The following is a 23,995-nucleotide window of genomic DNA, read 5'->3' on the forward strand; positions in this document are numbered from 1 at the left end:
TATTTGAAGATGTACTTCAGAAAAGGGAAGATCCTGTTTCTGTATTCAGTATTTGCCTTTACTTGTGGCATAATTGATAGTGTTTTGTTTTGGCCTAGATCACTTTCTTAATCTGTCTTTCCTTTGTAGGCATCTGATGCTTTACTGGTGCAGACACCAGCAGTGGTTCCTGGTCCGTGCCAGCCTCCAAGGCTACAGGGTAGACCAAGAGCAAGAGAAATTCAGCTGCGTTGGGGTAATTCTATTACAACTGTTAGTGATTGTAAAGGATCCAAATGTGTTACGTGTTAAAATTAAATAAGTTTTTCTTTCTTCCTTGTTTTCAGGACCACCCCAGGTAGACGGTGGTTCACCTATTACCTGTTACGGTCTGGAAATGTTTCAGGCAGAAACTGATGAACACAGAGAGGTTTACCAAGGCTCTGATGTTGAATGCACAGTCGGCAGCCTTCTGCCAGGGAGGATGTATAACTTCAGACTGCGAGCAGCTAACAAGGCTGGGGTAAGGAGGCAGACTGAAATGAAATTAGTTCCAGGGACTGCAACCACTATTAAGGATCTTTTCTTTCAAAAGAAGCTATTTAACAGTAATTTTAAAATCAGATTTCCTAATGTAGAGTTATTTGAATCACATAGCTTATTGTTGTGTGGGAACAGACAGTTACACATCAGTTTAAAATGAAGGGGATTTTTGGATGAAGGGAAGAGAGAATAGATAATTATGTCTCTTATCTAAATAACAGTACTGGGAAATTATTAGGAAATGCTAAGTACTTTATTAAAGCACTGTTGTAACTTTATAGTCTTCTCATGTGAAATCAGGTAACAAATTATTTTCTCTATACAGCTTTGTAAATTGATTGACCTTCATTTTTACAGCTGTTGGTATTCTAGAACACAGTAGTGTGTCCTGATTCTCTCAATTTTTATATTTAGTTTAGCTTCTGAGTACATGTTCTGTCAGATACAAGACTATTCTCCCTCTTTGGAATACTAAGTGTGTTTAAATCAATAGTTGCTATAGAACAAGCTTTATTTAATTATGTACCCAAAGTCCCAATTTAAAGGCAGAGAGGCAGGGCTATTTACACTGATCAATAATGTTCTCTTCATAAAAAACTATCAGGATGAGTTGACACTGTTTGTGGAGAGGTCTGCAGCTTAAAGCTTTAAAGCATTGTCCTGACTTTCATCCTTCCCCCCACAAAGAATGGTCTATAGCTTAATAGTTTTTGAATCTTTTGTTTCTTTTAGATACATATAAAAAGGCAGTTACAAATGGTTTCATATTCCAGTGCAGCCATCGTGTAACTTCAAAATAAGGATTTCGTAGCACTTCCGTGTTTTGCCCAAGAGTTTGAAGTGCCGGATTCATTCACATTGCATTTGCTGTAGTGAAGAAGAACCTTGCAGCTTTTCTGGAGAATAGTCACATACTGAAATAAATCCTGAATCCACAGTCCACAGAAATATATTTTATAAACACATAATACAAAGTTTCAGGCTGTTGTTATATGTCCCTACTATGGTAAACTGTTATTTAAAAAGTAGTAATTTTGTTTTTACAATGTAATTGTATCAACTGTCTTCTTAATAGTTTGGACCTTACTCAGAAAAATGTGAAATAACTACAGCACCTGGACCACCAGATCAGTGCAAGCCCCCTCAAGTGACATGCAGGTCTGCTGCATGTGCTCAGGTGTCATGGGAGGTAAGAATGCCATGTAACACCTTTTAACATGATTGTCTTCTACATATTTGAGCTCAGCTTTAAAAGCTTAATACTGTATTATAATTCTATTTGTAATCATGGGATTACCTTATTATCCAGCACTTGGTAGGTAAAACTTTAGTCATTCATCATACCATTACATGGCAGCTGTAAGTTGGTAGCCTGCAGGTACTTGAGATCTTATTGTGTTCTTTAAGAGTTTTGCCACAACTGCTGCTCTGCATTTCTGAGTGATGCATTCTCTTCTTAAAATTTTTCTTTAATGTAATTATATTTCCTCAGAGAGAATGTATCCACATAATACAATAGATGATTGTGCATTTGTTGGTTTTATAACCTGATTTAATTTTACATAATTACATCAGTAATAATGTAGCAAAAGCCTCACAGACTTCCTATAAACCCATAGTATTTAGATGTCTGATTAAAAAATGCAATAGATAAAAATTAAGCTTGTAAAAAGAAAGATTCTCTCTGGGAATGTTGTTTAAACACAGCTTTTCAGCATCTTGAGATGGAGTTAAGTATCTGAGCTACAGAACTGCACAAAAAAAGAAGATTAAACTATTTTACCTGGAAGGTAGTGTTCATGCTTCCTACTGCATATGTCAGAGGAGCACTCCTTAAATATCTACAAGGCAAAGCCTTTTGAAAAAAACCTCTTACAACATTCAGGTAGGATTAATTTGAGTGATGTTAAATGTCTACTTTATAGAATCATGTGGTAATTAAAGCACAAGTAGACCTCCAGATGTCATTTAGTTCAACCTTCTGTTTAAATTGGAGGTAACTTCATATTTAGGTCAAGTTTCTCGGGGCCTTGCCCAGTGAAGTTTTATTTATGTCCAAGGATGAAGATGTTGCAGCCTGGTAGAGCAGCCTGGGTAAACTCTTGTGCTGTAGGATTTTCTCTGTTTATTTCTAGTCAAAATATCCTTTAATGCAAGTCACAAGTCTTGTCTTGTCACTCTGCCACCTTCAAGAAAAAATTGTCATCATCTCTGTAGCCTCCCGATAAGTAATTTAAGGGAACAGTAGGATCTCCCCTCAGCCTTATCATCTTGCTATCAAATAAGCCTTACTTTTTTGTTGTGTGTTGCACTCCCCCTTCGTGGCCCTTCACTGGACTTAGTCCCTAACATCAACGTCCATCTCCTTTTGGGGAACTCAAGACAGGACATGGTACTGGAGATGCAGCCTCACAAGTGCTGACTAGGGGAGGATCATTTCTCCTTTTAGCCTTCTTTTTTCTGATTTGCTAATACAGCCAGTATGTAGTTCATCTTCATCAGATACAGACCTTCTTTTTTGGGAAGGTTGCTCCTCAGTCTGTATTTTTTTATCCCAACTCCAGGACTTTGTGTTTGCCACTGTATTCGTTGAACTTCATGAAATTTGTATCAGATTCCACTTGTGGAAATTCCTCTGGTGGCCATACCCCTCCACCTATCAAATGCCTCCCCCAGTTTTTTGTCATCCCTGTACTTGTTGGCTTGGATTCCCTTACTTCTGTTAAGGTGAACTCCATTACATCTACAGCAGCAACAGCAGTAACATTGAGAAAGTATTGCATCTTCCCTGACAGTGGCAGAACCATCCACAGCTGCATTAGTCTTCTCACCAAACACATCTCATTGTAAAGCAGAGAAGGGAAGGGTGTCCTTTTTAGTCACAAATCAAGAACATCAAATGTTATCCTTTGAAATGCTGTTTGTTTGCAGTCACTTACCTTCACATGGCCTAATGCTGAAAGTAGCTAATACCTCTCTTTCAAAAGAAGGGTAAAGGAAAGAACGTGCTTTGTAGCAATTATCTGCACCCTGGTGTGATTGCTGTCTTGGAATATTTACTACAAAACCATGTCAGCATTTTTCTTCTATTTTCTTCACAATTTAAGAAATTGGTTTGCTTTTTGGTTGACTTTTTCTTTATTACTTCATTGACTGCTGATACCCTTCTGTAGTCTCAAATCTTGGTCTGGCACTGCAACATGTGATTTTAGCTATACTTCAAATTGTTATTTCTAAGGGATATTAAAACCACACAAGTCCCAAAATTGGGAGGCTAAATTTGGATTCCTAGGGCAGGTGGTGAGGAAAAACAGGCTACTTGAGCAAGCATTTCAGTCCAGCTCTGTCTTGTTACTTATATGTCTCTCCCATTGGCTTCACAGCTCTATCTTAGGAAAAGACAGTGTGCACAGTTTTCTGCTTCCCACTGTGCTCACAACCTAGTTTTCACACACAAGAGCCAGGATGTGCTCCAACAGAGGAGTCCTTTAATCTGTAAGATAAAGACACTGTCACCAGTGTGCTTTTGCATATTGTGATCCCTGCACCAGAGACGCAGCCAGGGCAAACTCTCATACCCTCTCAGGAGGACCGTCTCTTACCATTGACTGTTGAGGCTCCAAAGCCAAATGCCATATGCTAAATGGTATCTGTATTTAAGCAACTGAAATCAAAATTACTTTGTGAAGAGCAGTCTCTGAAACAATAAACAGTGATCCAAGGCCAGTATTGTATTCTGATTTATTTGTATTGTACTGATTTAAAAATCAGCAAAGAAATGGGAGTGTAACATTCCTCTGGAAAAAAAAACAGATGTGGTGAGTTTGGTTGATTTTTTGGGGTTTTGGTTGGTTTTTTTTTTTAGTCAATGAATTTAAACTTCTAACTATTTATGTCCATTTTAAAGGTTCCAGTAAGCAATGGAGCTGATGTCACGGAGTATCGACTGGAGTGGGGTGGCGTGGAAGGATGCATGCAGATCTCCTATTGTGGGCCTGGGCTCAACTGTGAAGTGAAAGGCCTTTTGCCTGCCACTATATACTATTGCAGAGTTCAGGTAAAGATGTAAAACTATTGTTAGTGAAATCTGGAAACAGGAATTGACCCTGCCATAAAAACATGGTCTGCTTTGGATTTACAGGCAGTGAATGTTGCAGGTGCAGGCCCTTTCAGTGAAGTAGTGGCTTGTATGACTCCAGCCTCTGTACCTGCAGTTGTGACCTGTCTTCGTGGACTAAGTGAAGATGAAGTTGAAAGTCCACACTATTCTCCTTCCACATGCCTTGCTATAAGCTGGGAAGAACCTTGCGACCATGGATCTGAAATCCTTGGCTACAGCATAGACTTTGGAGATAAGCAGCCAGTTACTGTTGGGAAGGATCTGACCTATGTTATAGATGGCTTACAGCCAGATACTACCTACAGGTACGCCATGCACAGCTACTTGACAGCCTACTGTTTCTTCCATAAGAGCAGATGCAATGCTTGTTTGTTTTCCTTGTACTTTGTTATTGCCTGCATTATTACTCTGAGACAATCATTAGTAGTGCATAGCCATGGAGCAAAACAAAGCTTTGTAATGATGATTATCATAAATAGGTGAGCTGTGCTAATTTTATTTTCTTTTAAGAATTATTTATTTTAGTTTGTTTATTGTATATGATTATTTAGTTTATTAAACAATTGTTTATTGTTTATTAGTAGTGTTGTCTCTGTCTGGTTAATGTGTGAGGTTAACTGAATTCACATTAGGTATTCAGATTGATAACTGTTTTTTGGACGGGTTGCTTCATAGATGGCCTCTAGTGTGTTTGACAAGGTAAAATTGATCCAGAAAAGACCTTGTCCAGTCTGATCGGTCCCACAGAAGTCCAAATTTAAGCCCACTCTGATTTCAGTGTAGTTAGAATATCATCTGGCTATGTAGTTTTCTGAGCCCTTAATTAATTTTTTAATGCTTTATGTAAGACCACAATGTTTCTGTGTGTCTTACAATTATTGAACAATAATGCTGGCAGTCTGAAGAACTGTTGCTTTCTGTGTCAATAGACTGAAAAAAGAAAAGCTTCTATTGTAGTATTTCTGAACTTTTACCCACAGAAGTTTTTTTTTAGAATACACTGTCAACTCTATGCAAATAAAAAAATTACATATATTAACCTTAGTTTTGGGCTGTAATAAATTAGCATAATGTTAAATATTACTGTAGCAAAGGAGAAGTATTTATTCTTGAGCCTGCACACACATTTGCATTTCCACATTTTGCAGCTGTGTGGTTGATTGTTTCAGAATTTAATTATTTTGATTACTTTTTTCCAGTTACCTAGACACTATTTTGGACAAGCAAATGTTAGTCTGCAAAATTAAATTAGACGCACTTTGTTCTCTATGGGTACCTGTGAAATATTTAGAGACTCGTGTTTTCTGATTTTTCTTTTCAGAAATAAATAAATTTCTTGTGTAAGTCTTTTATTTTTTACTTGTAAACCAAATGCCAGCATTGTTTTCCATGGAGTATTAAAAAAACAAAACAAAACAAAACAACCAGCAACAACAAAACATATCCCTGAATATCAAGTTTTACACACCCCTCTGCTATGTGTCCTTTGACTTCTTTTCGTTTCCCCCTCTCACTTTCCAAGTAGACCCAAAATGGGTTGTGTTTGCAGGTGCCTAGAGATGTGTTACTGGTGAAAACAGCAAGAGAGGTGGAGCAAGAGAAGTGGCTGGACGTTATCACTTTATTTTCACATTATTAGGATCTGTTCCAGAAAGTCCATAAAAATTTCTGTTAGTCATCTTTGAACTCACCTCATGTAACACTCAAAGATATGATTTCCCCTCTTTGGGGATGAGGGGTTTTTTACCTTCCCTCCTCTCTCCAATGTGATATCAAAAACTTTGGTACAAGGACTGCAGGGTCAGGAAGATGGACCACTCTTAAAGTAGCTGATAAAGCTTTTGCATCTTTACACTAACATGAATTTATCTGAATATCTTTATTTTTAATCAATCCAGCTCCTTAAAATGTGGTAAGGAAAGTGATGCTCTGCATATTCAGGACAGCCTATCAAAGCATATTCTCTCTTTAATGTGAATGATGGAAAAGACCAGTTATTTTTTTAGAACCTAATTTCTAATTAATTTATTCTCTGTTTCCAAATATTAGAGTACGAATTCAGGCCCTAAACAGTCTCGGAGCTGGTCCTTTCAGCCACACCATAAAGCTGAAAACAAAGCCTCTCCCACCGGATCCACCTCGCCTGGAATGTGCTGCATACAGTTCTCAGACTCTCAAGCTGAAATGGGGAGAGGGAACTGCAAAAGTATTAACTGACTCCATTCAGTACCACCTTCAAATGGAGGATAAGAACGGAAGGTTGGTTTTGGCATCGCTTTAATCTGCCCTGTATCGCTGTGGTCTGATGCTTGGGAGATGGCAGCAAAGGGCAGAATTCCATGTGCTTTGCTGAATTTACAACAGACATAGGAGGTCGTCTCATCTGGCAAGGCAAGAAGGGCTCTGGTGTTCTGTACTGGGAAGTACAAGATTAAAAACATCATTGTTTTTTATTTACAGTTCAACATGAAGAGTTTAATGCAAAGTTTCATACCAGCACACTTATCTCTCTCACTTTTGGTTGAATACTTTGTCAAAATATCAAGTGTAATCAGTGTTGTGGATTTTATATACTTAATATTGGAAGGGGTGAATTCTTTCTATTGCCTTATATGCAACAATTATTTTAGTGGAAAATAGTACAGATTATTATTTAAGGGATCCTTTTTCTCATGTTAAATCAGAGTGTAAGCTGAGATGGTACAGCAAGTACCCTTGCTTAAATGGTAAAATGAGCAGTACTGCTACATTATGTACGATGTCTGAATCTCTGAGTAGCTTTAGCCTAACAGTGAGACAAAATAGATCTACTAGGTGAAATTTCTGTGCTGTAAAGAGAAATTAGACTCTTAACTGGAAAGAAATTCATTGCCATTACTAAAGACTAGGTCATGTGCAGGGTACCATCTGTTTTAAATTTGAAAGAAAAGTCTAACCCCTGCAGGAAGAGATAAATTTGTGCTGTGTCCTGGGGATACCAAAGCTGAAAATCAAACAAGAGCTGCCAAGATCAGTTTGTGCAAGAATTACAACAGGAGAGTGGCCAGTGTACAAAACTCTCAGAAAGGGACTTGGTGTGTGCTACAAGTGTGACTCTGGCCTCCTGAACAGGTCTGGGTGGCCCCATCTCCAGCAATGATGTACAAGAGCAGTTGGATTCATGGCACTTTTTTTAGGTGGGAGAGTTACAGAGGAGGACAAAGCTAAAATCTAGTTACCTAATTTTGAAAAGCTAAAGATGTTGGAGGAGTAAATGGCCAAGAAAAAAAAAAAGGTATGCAGCTCATTGGAGAGACAAAACTGCCGTCCTTTGCCATTGTTTCAAGTGCAGAAGGGTTTCTTAAAATGCTTAGGACCATTTTTAGTAAGAGAGAATCTGTAGTATTCTTTGTGCAAAAGACTTTTATTTCAAAGACATGAGAAATAAAAACTTGGCCCTGGAAAATGAGCTTACTGTTTTATAGTAGTCAGAACCCTATTTCACTCTGAAATAAACATTTCTGGGCTTTTCATTAGATTCTGGGAAGTTATGGGAACAGATTTCCATACAATACAATAGCTACTTCAGAAGTCCTTTACTGTGTTCAAAATAAGCTACTCATTCCATTTTCAGGTTTGTATCCTTATACAGAGGACCATGTCATACATATAAAGTTCAAAGGCTCAGTGAGTCTACATCATACAAATTTTGTATTCAGGCATGTAATGAAGCTGGTGAAGGTCCCCTTTCTCAAGAATATGTTTTCACTACTCCCAAATCTGTTCCAGCTGCCTTGAAAGGTAAAGGTGCTTCTTTTTTTCATTTGGGGGGGGAGTTTGGGGATGGCAAGATGGTTTTGGCATTATGTTGTATTTGGTGTATTGAGAATGCTAAGCCCTTTTCCGAGCACAGGTAGGGAGAGTGGGTGAATGCTCCTTTCATGTAATGGCCTAAAATATTCACTCCAAAAATTAAAGACTCAGTATTTATGCATTCTTTGACATAAGAAGGTTTATGCTTAAAATCCCTGCTTACCACAAAAGAGTGACCAGGTTGTTACGTTAAGCTGAGGTGAAAATGCTTCCTTGCATGTTTAGAATAATTTTAAGCATTGCAGCCTTTTTTTTTTTTTTTTTTTGTATGATGCACACTTATGGTCACCAAATTTCCCTTGCTTTCTCTTGAATGATAACTGAACTAGCAACAGAGACCTATGTGAATTGTTAGTTGTTGTTCCAGAAAACAGTGGAGGAAGAATAGATTTGACTCTGAATCTTATGTTTCTCTGAGGCCTAAAAATAGCAGGTAGAATATAGAATTTTACGGGTCACTAAAATACTAACGTTACACGATGATGGAAGCAGAGCTAGGTGTCACCTTTGTGCTTACTTCCTTCAGCACCAAGGATAGAGAGAATAAATGATCACACTTGTGAAATCACATGGGAGGTTCTGCAGCCCATGAAGGGTGATCCAGTTATCTACTGTCTTCAGGTCATGGTGGGAAAAGACTCAGAATTCAAACAGGTATGATGTGTATTTTTCTTCAAGTACTATTTGTGATAACTAGTTCAGTAAAATTAGTTTACTAAAGACTGTGTTCCAGTAGATTTTTAGTCACCATGCTAACTTTCTGGTAGTATCTCTTAAAGTATATAAGGTAGTATCTCTTAAACCCATCATCACGTAGAAAGGAGATTTAAGTAATATAAATTCTGCAGTAAGTTGCAGCCTCTGTGGGATACACTGATGTTTACAACTTGACATCTCAAGTGGTGAGGAAGTCATCCATTAATGGGAACAACTGACAAAATGAAACCAATGGTACATAATTGAGACTGAGGAGAAAAGGAGCAAAGGGTTCTCTTTTCATCAAGAGCTGTTTGAAGGCAGTAAACAATATTATAAAAGCTTTGATTTTGTTCAAGCCATACTTTTTTGTAGAGAACTACAGAGGAAAGCCCCCTACTAAGACAATGTAGACATTCAGTTGTAGGAAACTTTTGTGATTAGGTTTTCACCATAGGACCATTTCAGCAGCAGGGCCTGCTATAACTACAAAGGTTGAGCTGTTTCCTACCATTTCCCTGCCAACATTTCACTCTCCTCTTCTCCTTCTCCCTGATGCATTGCCCAGATTGCTCATGTCATTGCTTCTTCTGTGCTAGAGACAAAATAAGGTAGTAATCTGCTGTATGAGCTATATACATCAGTCTAAGCTCTTAAAGGCATTAGGAAGCAACCATATAAATACCCCAGCAAATACATTTGAGGGAAAGGCAACTTTTGGCAAGGCACTGAGGACAAGCAGCTGAGTACAGTAACCCCTGCCAGCTGGCGTAGCAGTAGAGTGTCAGTGGCCTGTTTGCTCACTACCAAACACACGATCCAAATTAGCAGGATTTTGAGGAAGCTGAACTTCCAATGACCTGTCCTGCCTCAGAAAGAAAAGTCTCTAGGTTGTAGATTCCAGTAAAGCCTGGCTGTCAGAGGACTTTCTAAGTAGGACTAAGGACTTTCTAAGTCCTTGAGTAGCCACAAGCACAGCAAGAGCTCTTCAAACAGCAGAATTGGAAGGGATTTCCTTCTTTTATTGAATAGTCAGTAGTTTGCATTTGTGAAATACTATCTAACAGTATGGTAACTGTAGGGAGGAAAGGTCCTGCATGATGTGATATTTCTGTATCCTGTTACCAGTTAAATAAAGGAAATCCGGATATTGGGAGGTAGAAGGGTGAAGGGGTTTAAAGAGAGAAATCAAATTGTACTGTGCTACCCACCTAATAGTTCAGTACCTGTTGATGTACCTGTAACTGTACCCACGTCAGGTTTTTATTGGCTTTCACAGGACCTTTACGTAGCTGTGAATTTATTTAATTTGAGAAACCAGCATTTAGATTTCACTGAATTAGGCACTCATGCTGAAGAGTTGTGAACTCATGCTAACCAGCCAACTGAGACACCTTTGCATAACACCCTCATAAGTCATATCTGTCTTGGGAATATGATGAAATTAGGAATCACTGAGAGGATTCCTTGCAGCTTTCCTGATACAGTGTTTATTGGAATAAATTATAATATTTTAAATACACAATATCTTTACTACAACAAAGCATGTTGGATTGTATTAGACTTATTGAATTAGCTTTATACAGAGTTAACTGCCTAAAATTCCATGATAATGATATTTTATATTACACCTAATTATAAGGGGTCACTAAAACACCTTAACACTGGGGCTTCTGACAGAGTTTGGTGTGTACTCATCATTCCATAAAAGCAAATGTAGTTCTTGTGTTTCACCAAAAGGACTGGAGAGTTTATCTGGCATTTAAATTGCAAGTTTGAGCTTCTTGTCCATTTTTCTTTGCATGGGTGAAAACACTGGTGAGTTGTCATCAACCATACTGAGATACATACGTATACAGGACTTTTTACTCGACGTATCTTTCTTTGTTTTCCTTCATTGCCAGATCTATAAGGGTCCGGACTGGTCATTCCGATACACAGGCCTCCAGCTGAACTGTGAATACCGTTTCCGCGCATGTGCCATCCGACAGTGCCAAGAGACCACAGGTCACCAGGACCTGGTAGGCCCCTACAGCGCACCAGTGCTATTCATCTCTCAGAGGACTGAACCACCGGCAAGCACCAACAAGGACACTGTGCAAACCACAAGGACACAATGGTCACAGAGCGACCAAGTGTGTGCTGCTGTCATCCTTGCACTTTTTGCTATCTTTTCCATTCTGATTGCTGTTATCATTCAGTACTTCGTCATAAAGTGAAGAAAAGAGATCTATTTTATAATGCTGCCCATTACATTTTACTTTCTCATAATCTAAAAGTAATTCTGTTCTCTTGCTTTTACAAAAACAGGCATTTAGCACCGGCATTGAGACTGATGCAAACCTTTTCAGCCACTTTAAAACGCTTAGTCATAGGTATAGGCTGACACATGTTATTAAAATGCAAGCCACAGAAATATAATCTTTTCTTTATATGCCTTCTTGCAGTACAAACTCGATATGGGGCAGGCACACAGTGTTTAATGAAAAGGGTTTGACCATTAAACATGAGTGTAAAGATGATTTCCTGGCCCACACTTCTAAAGGTTGCTACCGAAACAGGGAAGAATGTGTAGATCGCATTTAAAACTTACACTAACAAACTTGTGCTGTATACAATATTAATCTGATGCTGTGAAAGCAATTTAGCGCTGTATTTCTACCTCCTCATTTGTCTTAATTATTTGGGAAGCAGGATTTATGCTGAAAAACAGAAGGGGCTTTTCTCAGGCAGCAAATAATAAATTGAATGGAAGAGCATGCATGAAGGAAGCTTCTTACCTGATAAATGTGGAGTTCTTCACTGCAAGTAGACATTTTCGAAGGACTACAAGGAGATGGCACAAGTGGTTTATCTTACCCCCAGGATTTGATGTTTACTTACAAAAATGCCTCATTTACTTGTTCTGAATATAGAAGGGAGGGTGTGAGAACTTCTTAGACTTATTATTTAAATTGCAAAACACATTTCTGAAGCTGACCTTTGATTGGATGCAGTTTATACCGATGTCTGTACCCTCTGATTTTGGCTAGTTAATAGAATTTTGAGATAAAACTCACTGAATTTTTGCTGTTTCCCCAACATTCACTTGCCATGTCCACCAGAAACAAGCACTGCCTTTGTTTATTTGTTTTCTTTCTTTTTTTTTTTTTTTTTACTTTCTTTCTTTCTTTCTTTCTTTTCTTTGGGGCACCAAATCAGAAGACGAAGTGTAGTAATTTGCACCAGAAAACTTAAAGCTGCTTTTTTCTTGAGATCCTAATGTTTAATGTAATGTCTCTTTGGATACTGTACCAAATTGTTGATTGCATGTAGTTAATGTTGCATTAGAGCACTTTGCAATTGCATAACTCATCAATGTTTTGTGAGCTTGCATTTGTGAGTTCTTGAATGACCAGACTGAACTTTAACAAGTATCCCATTGAACATCTTGCTAGATGTCAATGATTGCCAGTGACACAAAGCTTGTAGTGAAACTTATCTTTAAAAAAAAATCCTTGTCTCATCACACTTATGTTATTTGTTATACACTTTGTAATTAGCTATTTTTAATTTATTTGAGTTACAAGATAGTGGATCATTAATGGCTTCTAGTTGTGTTCAGTTTAGCATTTTTAATGGTATTAAACACTTCTGTCAGTCTTAATAATAATAAAAAAGGAACCTCTGTCTTGTGCTTTGAAGATCTCTGAAGAATTTCTCTTATATTAGAACGGGCATGTATTGTAATTGTTTATACGTCCAACAATCTGTGCTGTAGAATAATGTTGTTGAGTTCCATTTTTTAAAGAAAAAAAAAAAAAGAAATGGCAAAGAACTTGGCCTCCACATGGCGAGAATGATCTGTCTTTAAAATGTACTGTATGTTTACATTTTATTTCAAATTTGTCGTTTGTACGTATAGGCTGATACCTTCCCACAGGATACCGCGATAACTGATGTTTTCTAGAACCTTCTTAAAAGTGCCATGTTTGGCAGTGCAAATGAGGTTGCGTGTCACAGCCCAGAGATTTCTTACGGTTGAATGTCTAAAACGGTAAGATTTGTTACTGCAGGTAACCCGCAGTGACCTACGTTTTTCATAGTAAAATTCAAATGAGCTCCTATTTTTGATAGTCATTTAATAGTGTATTTGCCATTTGAGCCTCAGTGCATATTATTGCATTGAAGACAGTTTTTAATGTAATCTTAATTTTACCTCATATACTGTACATTCCAAAAATAAATAAATAAAAGAAAAAGAGAAACTCTAAAGTTTTTAAAACGCTATAGATACACTACCAAACATATCACTTTGCGGTTGTACAACGTCGGGCTCCATGAAGACGAAATCTGTATAGTCTGATAGAAAATACATAAAACGATGTAGCAAAGTACCTTTAAGAGTCTGTGGACAATAAAAGTACCTTCTTTTTCGCTGCTGGTGGTCAGTCCTGTGCGCGCTCCCCCGCCGCCCCTCTCCCATCCCTCCTTCCCTGCCTCCCTCCCTGCCTCCCTCGCTGCCGGGGCCGGGGGCGGGGCGGGGGCGCGGTACCTGCGGGCGGCGGGAGCCCCGGCGGGGGCGGGGACGCGGCCGGGGACGGGGACGCGGCCGGGGAAGGAGCGGCGCTGCCCCGGGCACGGCGCGTCCCCCGGCGGGATGCGCGGCGGCGGCGGCGGGAACGGCAGCGAGGGCGAGCCGTGGCCGTGGCCGTGGCCGCCCTGCGACGAGCGGCTGTGCCCGGCGGTGCCCCTGTGGGTGCTCGTTCCCATCACGGCCATCTGCCTGGCGCTCTTCGTGCTCGGAGTGGCGGGCAACGTCCTCACGGTGCTGGTCATCCGCAGCTACCGCGACATGAAGACCACCACCAACCTGTACCTGGGCAGCATGGCCGTCTCGGACCTGCTCATCCTCCTGGGGCTGCCCTTCGACCTCTACCGCCTCTGGCGCTCCCGGCCCTGGATCTTCGGGCAGCTGCTGTGCCGCCTCTCCCACTACCTCAGTGAGGGCTGCACCTACTGCACCCTCCTCCACATCACCGCCCTCACCGTGGAGCGCTACCTCGCCATCTGCTTCCCCCTCAAGGCCAAGGTGGTCGTCACCAAGCGCCGGGTGAAGGCCATCGTCGGCGTCCTCTGGGCCTTCGCCCTCCTCTCCGCCAGCCCCTTCTTCTTCCTCGTCGGCGTGGAGCAGCCCGACAACCACACCGCCTTCAGCCGCGAGTGCAAGCCCAACCCGCAGGCCTTGCAGTCCGGCCTGCTGGCCACCATGTTCTGGGTCACCACCTCCTACTTCGTCCTGCCCGTCATCTGCCTCGGCGTCCTCTACGGCTTCATCGGCCGGGAGCTGTGGCGGAGCAACACCCGCCTGCGGGGCCCCGGCTCGGTCCTCCGGCAGAAGGGGCACCGCCAGACAGTCAGGATCTTGGGTGAGTCCCTGGGCTATGGCTGGGGCTAGGACCGGGGCTAGGGGGCCGTGGCTGGGCTTAGAACCAGGGCTGAAGCACCTGCAGCTCCCGAGCAGGATAGGGAATAGCATAGGGGGACATCCCAGCCGTGGTGCTGAGCCCATCAGTGCACTCCGGGAACTGCCAGGGCAGGGATTTTGCACCCTCAGAACTGAGGCTTCTACTCGTGTAGGATTGCACATCCAGCAGCACGATTGCCTTCTGTAGAAATACCCTTTTTCTAAATTTTACCAGCCAGAACTGAGTACAAGGTAGTCTGCAACTTCAGTAAAACTATGGTAACATCAGCAGTCCCTTCCAGTGGGCAGCAACAACCTCTGAGCAAAAAGTTCTACTTCTGAAAAATAAGTTTGAGTTCCTTAGTGGTCACTTGTAGCTCCTGTAGGAGTGCATCCACTGGTTGCCCAAGGAGGCTGAGAAAAAGCAACTTTAACCCCTACGAGCTGTTTGAAGACAACCCATATAATACCAAAACACTGCCTACAGATGTAGGATGCTGTTCATTTTTAGTTTATTTTTTTAGTCATACATTAACCCAGCATCAGGCTCTGGAAGGCTAGAGATCACAGTCTGCTCTGAGTCTCTAAAGTAATGACAAATCTGAAGGGGGGAAAAAAAAAGGGAAGGGAAAGGAATGAAAAAAGAAATCCAACTATTGACTAAGAAGCATAAAAACAATGCCCTTGGTATTTTTTCTTTATATCTTTAGTGTAGTTTTTACATGCCACACAGAGAGATTCTGCCACACGGAGACTTCTTTTACCAAGGATCAGTTAGTAAATCAAGGATCAGGTAATCAACTGGACTGAAGTAGTGTATCGAAAAGGAAAGGAGCTAATAAGCCTGAGAGAATTTTGCTGACTTAATCAAGGAAGGTATTTACATTGAAACGGGCACAAGATTTTCCAACAGAAACACCCATATCCATGATCTCCTCAGAACCCACTGAGCCAGACCAACGCTCCCTTATCTCAAAGAGCCAGGAGCACTGTGTGTGTGGTGTATTTCAGATGTAAACTTCCTTTGGCTATAGCCCTTTTTTTTTTAAGCTCTGAGAAACACAGAGAATGCTCCATAAATTATTGTTTTACTTACATGCATTCATAAACAAAAGTAATTAAAAGTATGGATACTGTAATGCACTTATTTAATTATTCCTCATCTGCTCCTGCTGTGTTGCTATTGCGAGAGTGTTTGTATTTGTTTGCATTGTGCTAAAATGCAACACGAGCCCAGGAGAACAGCTGCAGTGACTCAGGCTAGAGATCCATCTAGTAAAATATCTGTCTCCAGCAGTAATTGTCTGGGGATATGTGCTGGAACTTCAGTGGAAAAAATCAATAGCCCAACTACACTGTAAGTCTTTACGTTAAATCCCGTCCCACCACAATAGTGCAGACTCTGTGGGAGCTTGGGTGACTGACGTGCAGCCTTGGTCTTTTTCGGTGATGTAAACATGTTAAAGAACAACTCTGCAGCGAAAGGAGCTGCTGTGGAGCTTTGTCAGAAACAGCTCTTCTTATTCTGAGTTCTGTTTTGACATCGCATACATGGCATTACAGACGTTGCCGAGGGGGACCTCTGTTCTGCCTGATGTTAAATGGTGTAACCTCCGTTGGTTGTTTACATTTTGCTCAGCAAACTCATCTCGCTGTTTAGCTTAAGATTTTACCCATTACCTTTTAATCCAGAGACTAACAGTCACACTTGATGCCATTCCCATTTTCATGGTTTTCCAACAATTTACTGCCATTACTTCTACGTATTGTTTGCATCAGTCAGAAGAACATGCAAAATCAGCCACGTAAAATGTAGTTAACTGTACGGTTGAAAAGTTAACTCGCTCCTTAACTGCCGCATATGTTATTTTGTCTTATAGCTGTGGTGTTTCTGGCCTTTGTAATTTGCTGGTTGCCTTTCCACATTGGCAGGATCATATTTATAAACACCCGAGACGTGAGGACGATGCTGTTCTCCCAGTACTTTAACATATTTGCTCTGCAGCTTTTCTACCTGAGCGCATCCATCAACCCTGTCCTCTACAACCTCATGTCAAAGAAGTACAGGGCGGCAGCCTACAAGCTGCTGTTGCCGCGCCGAGCTGCGGAAAGGGCTTACACGGTAACAAAAGATGCTAGTGGCTACACAGAGACCAGCGCCAGCACAAGGAACGAGTACACCACCAGCTTCTGAGGCTGCAACCTGCACTTTTTTCAGGCGTTCTTGCCTGAGGAAGGAAACTTCCTTTTCACAGGAGAGTTGTAAAAGGATGGACGTTTGTTAGGGCGTGTGGTATTTCATAATTGTTTGTGTTTTGGAATATACAGGTATTTGTGAATACCTGTATTTTTGTTAACGGAGCAAGCGGGCACCATAAAGTAGGTGCAACTCGTTCAACTCATGAAAGACGAGGAACAGTAAATTGCCAGTAAAACTGTGGGTTTACTTTATCTGTGTTGTTCGTTGCATATCTTCTGTGCAATTTCTAATATTTTCTAAAAATCATAACATTGAGGACTGCAAAGGAGCACTTGTTGGGTTCAGCAATGGGCAAAACTCCCAGACTGCCTTTGCCATTTTCAAATGGTTTTCTTATAAATGAGATTGTACAAAACACCATCTCATGGAGACGGACACAAAAAAAAAAATCACCCTCCAACTTAAACAGCCCAGGAAGAAGAGGTATATGTTTTCAGTACCTGGTCTTGTAATCATGAAGGGTACTTTCCTGGGCAGTTTCAGTAACTCTTCCCTCAAGAAAGCATCTGCACTGCACAGCAGCCTCTGGGCTTAACCCTTTTGGTCTGCTCCATGTGATCAAAGAAAGTTTCATGTTTATATGCTAGCAGCCAGTCCTCTGTATTTGTAAAAGTTCAGATATTCCAGATCATTTCCTTGTGATAGATGTGTAGTGTATGGCAGATGTTAGTGCTCTGTGTCCACTGTGTCCTGTTGTGTACTGTGTGTGCAAATAATACACCAAGTTAACCCATCTTGCCACAAAGGAGACCCGTCACCAAACATGCTGGACTATGCCCAGGACTTACTGCTGTGTAGCGCTGCACTGCAAGTCAAGAGCCAACCCACTAATTCTGCTCCAAAAGATTTTAAATGCAAACTTCAGCTGTACAATTTAGGAAGGAGGCTGGTTGTGAGAAAAAGCTAGAAGGAGCTGCAGCACTGATTTCTCTGGAGGATTGTCGCATCTGTGCATCTTACCTGGCTGTAGTGATGTAAATCTGGACCAGAATCTCTGAAGTGGGACTGTTCTTACAGGAGCATCACTGATGGTATGTCAACATTTGCACTTGGTTCTCTGTTTACTCCTCTTCCAGGTAGTTGTAGAAAGTGATACGGTCCCCCCTGAGCTTCCTTTTCCCCAGGCTAAACAATTCCAGCTCCCTCAGCCATTCCTCGTATGACTTACTGTCTAGACCCTTCCCCAGCTTCACTGCCCTTCTCTCCATTGAAGTGCTCCAGCACCTCAGTGTCCTTCCTGAACTGAGGGGCCCAGAACGGGGCACAGTACGCAAGGTGTGTCCTCACCAGTGCCGAGTACAAGGGAACACTGCCCTGGTCCTGCTGGCCCCGCTACTGCTGATACAGGCCAGGATGCCATTGGCCTTTTCGGCCACCTGGGCACACTGCTGGCTCATGTTCAGCTGCTGTCAACCACCACCTACAGGTCCTTTTCCGCTGGGCCACTTTCCAGCCACTCTTTCCCCAGCCTGTAGCACTGGGCTATGATATAGGATCATGGGGTTGTTGTGGCCCAAGTGCAGGACCCAGCACTTGGCCTATTGAGCCTCATATAACCCGCCTCAGCCCACTGATCCAGCCTGTCCAAATCAATTCAACAGAATTCAACAGCTAGCTCAGAGATCTCAGGATGGCAGAATTGAACCCAAGCCTTTTCCAGGTTTTAAAAATATGACCAGTTCTCCAAACAATCTGTAACTCTGAGTCACCAAATAAAAAAAAAAAATCTAAAGACAGAAAAAGTTTCCTATCTCACTGAATACATATTAAGCTTTCTTTTTTTTCTTTTGTCAGCTTCATACTGTTGGAGATCAGTTGTCTGCAGGGCTTGGCTTGGTTTGCTTTTGCTGCAGGGTGTCATTAAAATGTTAAGTTATCATAAAAGAACAGCTGTTATTTTGTGGGTTTTTTTAGACAAGTTATTACTAACAGTAATCTTTGTAAATGTATGTAGGCCAAGGGGGGAAAAAAAAAGCTTTGTCACAATGATATGTGGACGTGGAGCTTCTTCTGCATGCCTGTGGTCTCCTGATAATGGCTTTCTTTTATCAATTTTTATCAAGTTACTAAATTGCGCTGCGAGGTAAACAAACACTGGCAGAAATTTCCCCGAAAGCAATTGCGTAGGTACCGTGAGCACAAGATGTGAGTGGGAGAAGGGAGGGAAATGCCCTGGTGGGTTGCTGCCCTGAACCCCCTTTTCTAGGGTGCGCTCCCTTCCGCACAGAGCCCTGGCACAGCTCTGCTCTCTGAGCGTGCTGGGTTGGTCCCTCTCGGTCGGGACCAGGCTCGCAAATTGATCACAAACTGCTCGTGAGGTGACTGTGTTCCTGCAGGGAGCTTCAGGCTTGGGCTGCTCCTGCCTGGCCTCAGACACCACAGCAGCAAGCCTCTGCTCCCAGGGGCAGACTCTGTGGAAATGGTCTGGTTTTCTGGGAAAATCATTCGTATCCCTGTTATAAATATCTTCTTTGCCTGCTTAGTAGAGTAACGCAGGCGGCAAACTACACTTGTGAGATTATGGTGACTTTTTGTTAATGCTCTCTACCCACCAGAACAAATGCTGAGGAAACAGATGAAGTTTGGGGTATTTCCTCAGAATTAACCAGGCCTGGCACTGCTGTCTCTGGTGGTCGGTACTCAGTTGTGTAAGGAGGGATGTTGTAAATAAAAAGAAATAGGACGTATTTATTGCCAGGAATTCTGTTCAGGTGCAGCCAGGCTATCTTTAGTGTCCATGCCATGCCGGCTATAAAATACAAGGGAAAATGGACTACAGGTGCAGAGCAATTTTGACAGGCAGAGAGAAATAAATTATAATTTTAAAAAGAGAGAAAAGTGGGGTGGGGGGTTAAAGAAAAGCACAAAGAACGGATGATAAAAAGGAAAGCATGGCAAGATGGTGTGGTTTTTAAAGAGGTACAAGCTTAGTTCTGTTGACAATCACAGGAAAGAAAATCGGTGATTTGACACAGACCACGACTGACCCTGGAGATTTGATGTACTTAATGAAGGCATGAAATCACAATTAACCAACTGAAGTTTGAAAGGGACCTAAACCCATTCATTCTTAAACATGTGAACAGGCTGTTCTTAACAGAGCAGATAGAACGTCCTCCCAAGAACCATAGCCTAAAGCCACAGCTTTAAAATCCCATTGCTGGGGTGGCACCAGGGAATGCTCGCAAAGTCCCATCGGCTTTGGTGCCACAGCAACCCGCAGTGTCGGGCACTGCTTGCTGATTGCCTGCCCTGGACAGAGGGAAGGGAAGGGGAAGGGGCTCAAGAGCAAGTTGAGAAAAGACCAGGAAAATCCGTGGAAGCCCTTTTCTTGGAGGCAGGCGACATCTGCAAAATCTTACTAGTTTGATGCAGACACATGAAGCTTGTGAAAGCTTTACAGTCTAAACAGTTGTGACAGAGAAAGGAGAGTGATAGTCTCTGATAAACAGATCATTAGTACAGGATCTGCCCGTGGCTGCCTGTGCATCCAACCTCCTGTGAGCCTGCGCTGAAGCTGCTGCAACTGCTTAATAAATTTATCAATACCAGTTTTTAAGTCAGTAGCTTGTCATATCTGTTAGGCTGTCCCTCTAAGGAGGCGTAAACAAAGCTGCTGGAGTTATTTGGAAAATGTATTTGCGTATTGTGTGGATTTCAGCCAAGTGTTCCTGCTGGTACAATCCAGGTTTGTTCTAACAATAGTCAAAAGGGAAATAGTGATAACAGCAGGCACTGCAATGGGCAACTCTGGTGCAACTGTCAGAAAGTTATTCCCTGTCACTCTTCTTATTTCCTATCTGATTTTCATATTCATTAACCAACTGCACGTGGTGTATGTAACTCTACATGGGATATAAGATGCCCCAACTCTGATGTAATTTCATTTGCATTTTTCAGCATGGTAACACTATGTCACCATTTCACTTACCACGACTCTAAGTCAAATATCTATATTAGACAACAGCTATTTGATATCTATGCTAAAAAGTGGATTTCTGTTCTAAAATAAACATGGAAAACTAGTTATTTCTTACTGTAAGTACCAATATTTCTCTCTTCTATTTAATCAGATATAGCCTAATCTGCATGTGTTGATCCTCATAAGGGAGTCAAAGCACCTCTCACACACAGTAAGTTGACATTTCTCAGTTTATTACTTCTTTCCCATCAACAAAATACATACATGGGTATGATCTACTCAGTTTTAACTGAAATGTTTTTCTGGATTAGAAAGAAATGGTTCTTTTGGTCCTTGTGGAACACCTGCATTTGGTTTTTTACCAAATGTTATATACTATTTACAAAGACTTCTACAAAAAAAGCAAACCAGTCCTATTTTCCCTGTCTCTTCAAAAGTCACATGAACCAAGCAAAGAGGATTTTTTCCAAGGGCATCTCCTGCAAGAAATTGAAACATTTAACCGTAAGTGTCCAAATGCCACCACTCCAAAACATAATTGCCAGAAAACAGATAGTGGCACCAGCTTTTTTACCTTCCAATGAGTCAAAGAACCCAGGACAGCAGCAAGGACCCACTCAGGGATGCACAGGATGGCCCTGGGGCATCCACTGGGCAACTCCTTCCCTGCTTGCCCTTCTCTGGGGGAGTTTGGTATGGGGGCACGGGGAGGTGACTTTCACCTCCCTCCCCAGCCTCCATGTGTCTCCTGCCCTCTTCATACAGCAGATTCTCAACTGTTGCTAGCCTTGACCTGTAAATCAAAAATGCCTTTACTGTCTGTTTTTCCCTTTTAACATATCAATTGTAATAATAATAATTAAAAAGGACAACTAACCAGAGGGGCACCATCACTGGTTTATAGAGGTTAGAGCTTTTGATGAATAAAGACCTTCCAAGTTCGAAGCTGCTCTTTTACTTGCTATCTCTAAGGCCATGTGCAGCTGACCTGACAAACAGAGAGGTGCAGGGACACGTTTTCTCCCTCCAGCCATCCCCTTAAAATCCCATTTGGTACTGTGCTTCATTGCTCCCACAGGGAACACAAAGCCTAAGGCCATCTCCAGCAATCAGATGAAGAGATTATACAAAGTAAGAGGAAAAAAATAACAGGTATAAAATGACTCAGGTGTGACCCAAACTGCTCTAAATTAACTAAACCAACTGAACATGGCCTTAGCCTTGGCCTGGGATTGCCCCCTCCTATTTGATGTAGAAGGTTTAACTTCACCAAAATAAGCCCATTCTATCAGAAAATTACTATCCAGAGGTATATTTCACTGATTTAGGGAACTATTTACAAACTGGTTGGGTGTTGCTATATAGTCCTGTGATGCTGAAGTTGAGCTTTGCTGGAAATTTCCTGGAGCTCAGAAGAAAACTGGTGGAAAACTGTGCAGCTGCGGATAAGGTTTGCATTTGAGGAGCTAGAAGGCAGATGTGAAATTAAACCTATTGTGTACTTTGTACCAATAGATCTTAAAACATTTTCTCATGGGGCAAAGCACAGCATTTTGCACAGGCTCAAGTCCAGTTGTTGTGTTATTGTTTATTGCTGATGCCAGCTCAGTGCTTCTCATGACAAGGCGGACAAGGGCTCACAGTATCTGGGTGAGTATCAAGTGACCAAGTACCTCTGGAGCCTGCCCACACATCACTGATGGAACCTCAAAATGAACCTCAAAACACTGGGAGCAAAAGCAACGCTGTCTTCTGCTCAGTGCCCCCACTGTGGGAACCCTCTGGTGACCCCAAATGATAAGGCTGATGCCATCCAGTGCTTCCATGCATGGAATCTCCACAAATCTCCAAGCATGCCACCTAAACCTAAGATTTCCAGAGCATTTAGACAAGCCAGCTTTGAAACAGAAAATGGCTGTCCAAGTTGGGAAGTACCTAACAGAGGTGAGGTTGGAACCACCTCCTGCAGCAGCTCCAAGCAGCAATACCCACTGCTCTTTTGTCCTAGGGCTGGGTGTGTCCAAGTCAGTGTCCTCAGTCCCCTGCAGCCAGGAGCAGAGCTTCCTTACGCATCACCTCAGTCTCCTTCCTAGTGGCTGAGGGCTCTCAGGCCTCCTTGGACAGCAGAGCACCAAGGGTATATACCCAGGGTGGGGTGGCATATACCCAGAGAGAGGACAGAGAGCAGTGGGTCTGACAACTCTGTCCTGCCTCTCGCTTGCTTCATCTTCCCCTCAAATAACCCCATCTGCATGCCACCCTTTTTCCAAGGTGAGCCCCTGCTACTTCTAACTCTGCCTTTGGACTTCATGTGGCATCTGCCTCCCCTCACTGCAGAGCACCGGTAACACCATCTGCTTTCCCTCCTTTTCCCTTTCCTCCTTCCAGCCAGAACTCACCAGGTGGATTCATTTATTTCTCTTTCAGAAGTTGCCTGTGACAAGTATCTCTTGCCAAGGGGCTCATCCAGGCTGCCAGGGGCTGGCGGTGAGCCAGATGCTTCAACCACAGCCTGTCCCCGTCAGCCATGAAGCCTGGATGAGCTCATGTCGTTTAAAGTTTTTAACACCAACTCTGTGTGAGCTGATTTTAAAAAAGATTAACCCTTAAGAAGGGCTGTGTAGATTTTTTTTTTTCCCAAGATATGAAGGCCATGTAAAGCCCCTGCTTTACATACCTTCAGGTCTGGGGGCACTAAACCCAACCTCGAACTCCCAGCAGCCACAACAAATCTCAGTTCTGCCTGGATTAGCAGTTAAAAGGTGGGAAATTTCACCCTGGAAGGGTAGCCACTGCACTAGCACAGGTTTCCCACATCATGGGCACTGTCCCAGGGCCTACAGGACCAGGCACAGCTCAGGCAAAAAGTCAGGGCAGGAGAAGAAATTCAAAGTGTCTGCTTTTTTCCCTCAAGCCCAGCATGTGCTCTGGGTGCAGCCAGGAGCATACCCACAAGGTCAGATCACAGTGTGGGCTGAAGTCAGGTGTCCTAAACCTGAGGCTTCACCAAATACCACTGTTGTTAGTGAAGAGCCCAAAATCAGCACAGTGCACCAACCTGAGAGGCATCATCTGGAAATCACTAAAGCCAGTATGGAGTGACAGAAATGCAAGCCAGATGAGAAGGTGTATTTACCTGGAATGGAAGGAGAACCACCCCCAGTGTATTGATGCAAC

The 23,995-nt window shown here is 42.1% G+C and overlaps 2 protein-coding genes across 7 annotated transcripts in view; both read left to right on the top strand.

Moving 5' to 3' along the window:
* FNDC3A (fibronectin type III domain containing 3A) overlaps positions 1–13,606 on the top strand; it is a 114,770-nt gene extending 101,164 nt beyond the window's left edge. For all 6 annotated transcript variants that reach the window (XM_050333074.1, XM_050333075.1, XM_050333073.1 and 3 more), the window contains 9 exons: positions 130–235; positions 327–502; positions 1,598–1,711; positions 4,430–4,579; positions 4,664–4,947; positions 6,692–6,901; positions 8,256–8,422; positions 9,021–9,148; positions 11,095–13,606. In XM_050333074.1, coding sequence (XP_050189031.1) covers positions 130–235; positions 327–502; positions 1,598–1,711; positions 4,430–4,579; positions 4,664–4,947; positions 6,692–6,901; positions 8,256–8,422; positions 9,021–9,148; positions 11,095–11,409 — 1,650 coding nt within the window. In that variant the 3' untranslated portion in view covers positions 11,410–13,606. The remainder of the gene's footprint in view (positions 1–129; positions 236–326; positions 503–1,597; positions 1,712–4,429; positions 4,580–4,663; positions 4,948–6,691; positions 6,902–8,255; positions 8,423–9,020; positions 9,149–11,094) is intronic.
* Positions 13,607–13,829: 223 nt separating this feature from the next.
* Positions 13,830–18,855, top strand: MLNR (motilin receptor). The gene is made up of 2 exons (XM_050332958.1): positions 13,830–14,598; positions 16,517–18,855. The coding sequence occupies exons 1-2, from the start codon at positions 13,830–13,832 to the stop codon at positions 16,828–16,830; spliced, it is 1,083 nt and encodes a 360-aa protein (XP_050188915.1). The 3' UTR covers positions 16,831–18,855.
* Positions 18,856–23,995: the final 5,140 nt, after the last annotated feature.

Source organism: Myiozetetes cayanensis, unplaced genomic scaffold (genome assembly GCF_022539395.1).
Source record: "Myiozetetes cayanensis isolate MyiCay16 unplaced genomic scaffold, myiCay2020 scf5-8, whole genome shotgun sequence".
Taxonomy (NCBI): Eukaryota; Metazoa; Chordata; class Aves; order Passeriformes; family Tyrannidae; genus Myiozetetes; species Myiozetetes cayanensis.

Coding starts and splice junctions, on each gene's coding strand:
- MLNR (XM_050332958.1), top strand. CDS start 13,830: ATGCGCGGCGGCGGCGGCGGGAACGGCAGCGAGGGCGAGCCGTGGCCG. Junction 14,599..16,516: donor CCAGACAGTCAGGATCTTGG/GTGAGTCCCTGG, acceptor TTTGTCTTATAG/CTGTGGTGTTTCTGGCCTTT.